Raw genomic sequence first — 4,038 nt, 5'->3', positions numbered from 1 at the left:
GGGGGGTCTCCCATCCACGTACTCACCAGGGCCGACCCTGCTTAGCTTCCGAGATCTGACAAGCTCAGGCTACCCTGGGCTATCCAGGTCAGGTTAACGTGCCTTGCTGACACCATTTCTAGCCAGGTCCGGCACCAAATCTGGCCCTTCAAGGGCAACGAGCAAATCCCAGCTTGAGGACACACCTGTCAACTGGGCAGTCGCCCATCCCATCTCCCCAAGTTGGGGTTGCTACGCAGAGGCAGGCAAGGGCAAACCGCCTCTGCCCATCTCTTGCCTTGTCCTGGACGGCCCGGGTGAGCCCGATCTCATCAGATCTTGGCCGCTAAGCTGGTCAAGCCCAGGTAAGTACTTGGATGGGAGACCTCCAAGGAAGCCCAGGGTCGCTACGCAGAGGCAGGCAGTGGCAAAACCACCTCTGAATGTCTCCTTGCCTTGAAAGACCTACCGGGTCACCCTAAGTCGGCTGCGGCTTCTTGACAGGCAGCCCTTTTAAACACACACACAGATGGGAATCGGGCTCCCAGTTCATATATCTCGGGAAGAAGGCATTCCAGGGAAAGGAAATGTTCAGCGTCACGGGCACTAGAAACGTGGTTTGTCTCACGAGAAAGGGAAGGTTCTCAAATGACCGAATGGGGCGTGGTGCGGCACATTCCGCACCTGAGAGCAGAGTCAAAGGCCCGAAATGTTTTCAAAAATCCCAAAATCGGTACCCCAATGCATACTTTTCCTCCGGGCCCACCCCCGTCAATCATCCACTGACCTCTGTCCTCCTTAGGGGTGTCTTGTAGGTCGGCGGGTTCCGGCCTGTCTTCCAGCTTGAAAAACCAAGGAGGAAAAAAAATGTTAGAAAGCAAACTTGGACTTACAACAGCAAAGAGCTCAGGCATGGCTCTTGGGAAGAGGAAGAAGAAGAGACTGGATTTATACCCCGCCCTTCACTAACAGAAGGAGTCTCAAAGCGGCTTACAATCTCCTTCCCCCCCCCTCCCCACAACAGGCACCCTGTGAGGTAGGTGGGGCTGAGAGCGCTCTTTGAGAACTGCCCTTGAGAGAACAGCTCTGAGAGAACTTGTGACTGACCGAAGGTCACGCCAGCAGCTGCATGTGGATGGACCACTCAGGTCCATGGGAATGGAATTTTTGTGTAATGATATCCGACATTTAATTTGAATCAGGGATAAAGATTTAACTTCACCCTTACTACCTACAGGGAGCTCGTCGTGCGGAAAAGCCTCCAGAAATATGACTTCATCTATACGGGCCTTTCAGTCAGACCAGGATATGGTAGACCCGGGTTCAGATCACCGCTCATGCCATGGAAGCTCCCTGGGCGACCTCATGCCACTCACAGGGTCTCAGCCTGACCTACTTCGCAGGGTTGTTGTGAGGATAAAATGGAGGAGAGAAGAATGACATAATCTCTTTGTGTGAGAAAGCCAGGGAATAAATGAAGTGAAGCAAAAAAATTAACTGAACAATCTGTACTATGAAGTGGCGTGGTGCGGAATTTCACCCACACATGCCCTGTTCTCTCTGCTCGTGGACAGAATCAGCCAAGGTAATGTGCCCCTCCCCCTTTCTATCTACGGCTTTGTTGCTGGAGAAGGAAGAGGAGGAGGAGGAGGAAGAAGAAGAAGAGGAGGAGGAGATTGGATTTACATCCTGTCCCTTCACTACCCGGGTCTCAGAGCGGTTTACAATCTCCTTCCCCTCCCCACAACAGACACCCTGGGAGGTAGATGGGGCTGAGAGAGCTCTCTTGAGAGCTGCTTGTGAGAGAACTTGTGACTGACACAAGGCCACACCAGCAGCTGCACGTGGAGGAGTGGGGAATCAAACCCGGTTCTCCCAGATTAGAGTCCACATACTCCTAACGAATACACCAGACTGGCTCTGAAGGGTGCTCAGGTATCGTCAGAGCTGGCCCCGGCTTTGTATGAAGACCTACCCCCTGGAACGGGCGCCAAGGCCGCCTCTCTGGGACTTTGGGACCCGCATCATCCTCCGGTGCTCGGCTGGGCCTGAGGCTGTCTGGGTATTTGAGCATCGAGTCCCGCAGCGTTTGCCTCTTTTCACGTGAGTGGTTGGCAGATGGTGGCGCCTCTATGCCAGGGAACTCTGTGGGCAGAGATGGAAAAATCAGTGCCAGCTCTCCTGCACGTGGGCCTCCCACCTCCCCCTCTTGGAGAAGGAGTCCAGCTCCCCACCCACCCCCAAAAGGCCTTTGTTTGGGTCTCTGCCGTGACCAGTTCCAGCTTCACTGATGCCCCTTGAACAACGGTATTATCTATTTAACTTTCCAAACCGAGCCTGCTAAGCGGTTGGGGTGGCCTTTGCAAGATCACAGCTCCTCCGTTATGTGAATCCGGATCCCTCAAGCTGATGGAGGGATCCAGTAGATTCAGATGGATGCCCAAGTTTTAAAGAGAGAAAGTCATCAATCCACCATTCAGCCATAAAACCTGACATTACAATACGTCTTTTAAAGTCTTACTACATTTAGGAACCAACCTAGCAGTTCGAAAGCCAGAAATTGCAAGTAGATAAATAGGTACCCCTTCGGTGGGAAGGTAACAGTGTTCTGTGCGCCTTGGTGTTTAGTCATGCCAGCCACATGACCACAGAAACATCTTCGGAGAGCGCTGGCTCTTCGGCTTGGAAACGGAGATGAGCACCGCAACCCTAGAGTCAGATTCGACTGGCTTTCGAGCAAGGGAACCTTTACCTTTTATATTTAGGAATCCAATTTATGCAAAGAGGGCCATTTTTACACTGTGTTTCCTGGACTTGGCATCACTGTGGATTGAACAGCAAGGGACACCGTACGGAATTTGTACGGATGTTTGGAATGTGGCAGCTACGTTCACACTCTCCAGTGTTCCCATAAAGCAGCCTCACAGTTCCCGGGGAACAAAATATGTGGTACCGACCAACGCTCCCTCTAGGCTGTGGAGTCTTGTGAGCAAAAATTATACTTTATGAGATACCGGTATGAAAGCTGTGAGAGATCCGTTGGGCTACCGCATAAATTAGTTTGCTCCGCAGGCCAGCCTTCCTGAGCTAAGATGAAAATGTGTGAGCTGGAGGCTAAAAAACTGTGAGCTAGCTCGCACTAACTCAGCTTAGAGGGAACACTGCCACCAAGGAAGTCCAGGGTCACTAGGCAGAGGCAGGCAAGGGGAAACAACCTCTGCACGTCTCTTGCTTTAACCTGGATGGCCCAGGCTAGCCCGATCACATCAGATCTCGGAAACGAAGAAGAAGAAGAGGAGGAGGAGGAGGAGATTGGATTTATACCCCGTCCTTCACTACCCAAAGGAGTCTCAGAGCGGCTCACGAACTCCTTTCCCTTCCCCTCCCCACAACAGACACCCTGTGAGGTAGAAGAAGTAGAAGAAGAGATTGGATTTATACCCCGCCCTTCACTACCCAAAGGTGTCTCAGAGCGGCTTACAAACTCCTTTCCCTTCCCCTCCCCACAACAGACACCCTGGGAGCAATGTTCCCTCTAAGCTGTGGAGCATTGTGAGCAAAAATTCCACTTTGTGAGCTACTGGCACTAAAGTTGTGAGCGAGCAATTTGGCTACTGCATAAATTCATTTGCTCTGGAGCCATTCTTCTTGAGCTAAGACAAAAATGTGTGAGCTGGAGGCTAAAAAACGGTGAGCTAGCTCACACTAACTCAGCTTAGAGGGAACAGTGCCTGGGAGATAGGTGGGGCTGAGAGACCTCTGACAGAAACTGCTCTTTTTTCAAGAACAGCTCTTATCAGAACTACGGCTTGCCCAAGGTCATCCAGCCAGGTGCCAGTGGAGGAGTGGAGCAAGTGGAGGAGTGGGGAATCAAACCCAGTTCTCCCGGATTAGAGTCCGCGCACTTAACCAAGCAGTGTTGGCACTGGTTAGTAAATTGGATGGGAGACGACCAAGGAATCCCAGGGCTCTGCTACGCAGAGGGTCTCTGGCCTTGGAAACCCTGCAGGGTCGCCGTCATTCTCTACACACCACGCTTTGACTCGATTTGGTTCAGCA

At 52.0% G+C, this 4,038-nt stretch overlaps 1 protein-coding gene across 1 annotated transcript in view; it reads right to left on the bottom strand.

Annotated features, from left to right (window-relative positions):
- The window catches only part of HAX1 (HCLS1 associated protein X-1), a 19,822-nt gene that overhangs the window by 13,348 nt on the left and 2,436 nt on the right, over nucleotides 1-4,038 (bottom strand). Inside the window, exons 3-4 of the mRNA XM_015419132.1 lie at nucleotides 1,955-2,124; nucleotides 767-821 (exon numbers count right to left, since the gene is read on the bottom strand). Coding sequence (XP_015274618.1) covers nucleotides 767-821; nucleotides 1,955-2,124 — 225 coding nt within the window. The remainder of the gene's footprint in view (nucleotides 1-766; nucleotides 822-1,954; nucleotides 2,125-4,038) is intronic.

The sequence above is a fragment of the Gekko japonicus genome, unplaced genomic scaffold, assembly GCF_001447785.1.
Source record: "Gekko japonicus isolate JY-2015 unplaced genomic scaffold, Gekko_japonicus_V1.1 scaffold25, whole genome shotgun sequence".
Lineage (NCBI taxonomy): Eukaryota > Metazoa > Chordata > Lepidosauria > Squamata > Gekkonidae > Gekko > Gekko japonicus.
The sequence above is the reverse complement of the archived record's forward strand: the minus strand, read 5'-3'. Positions and strand labels throughout refer to the sequence as shown.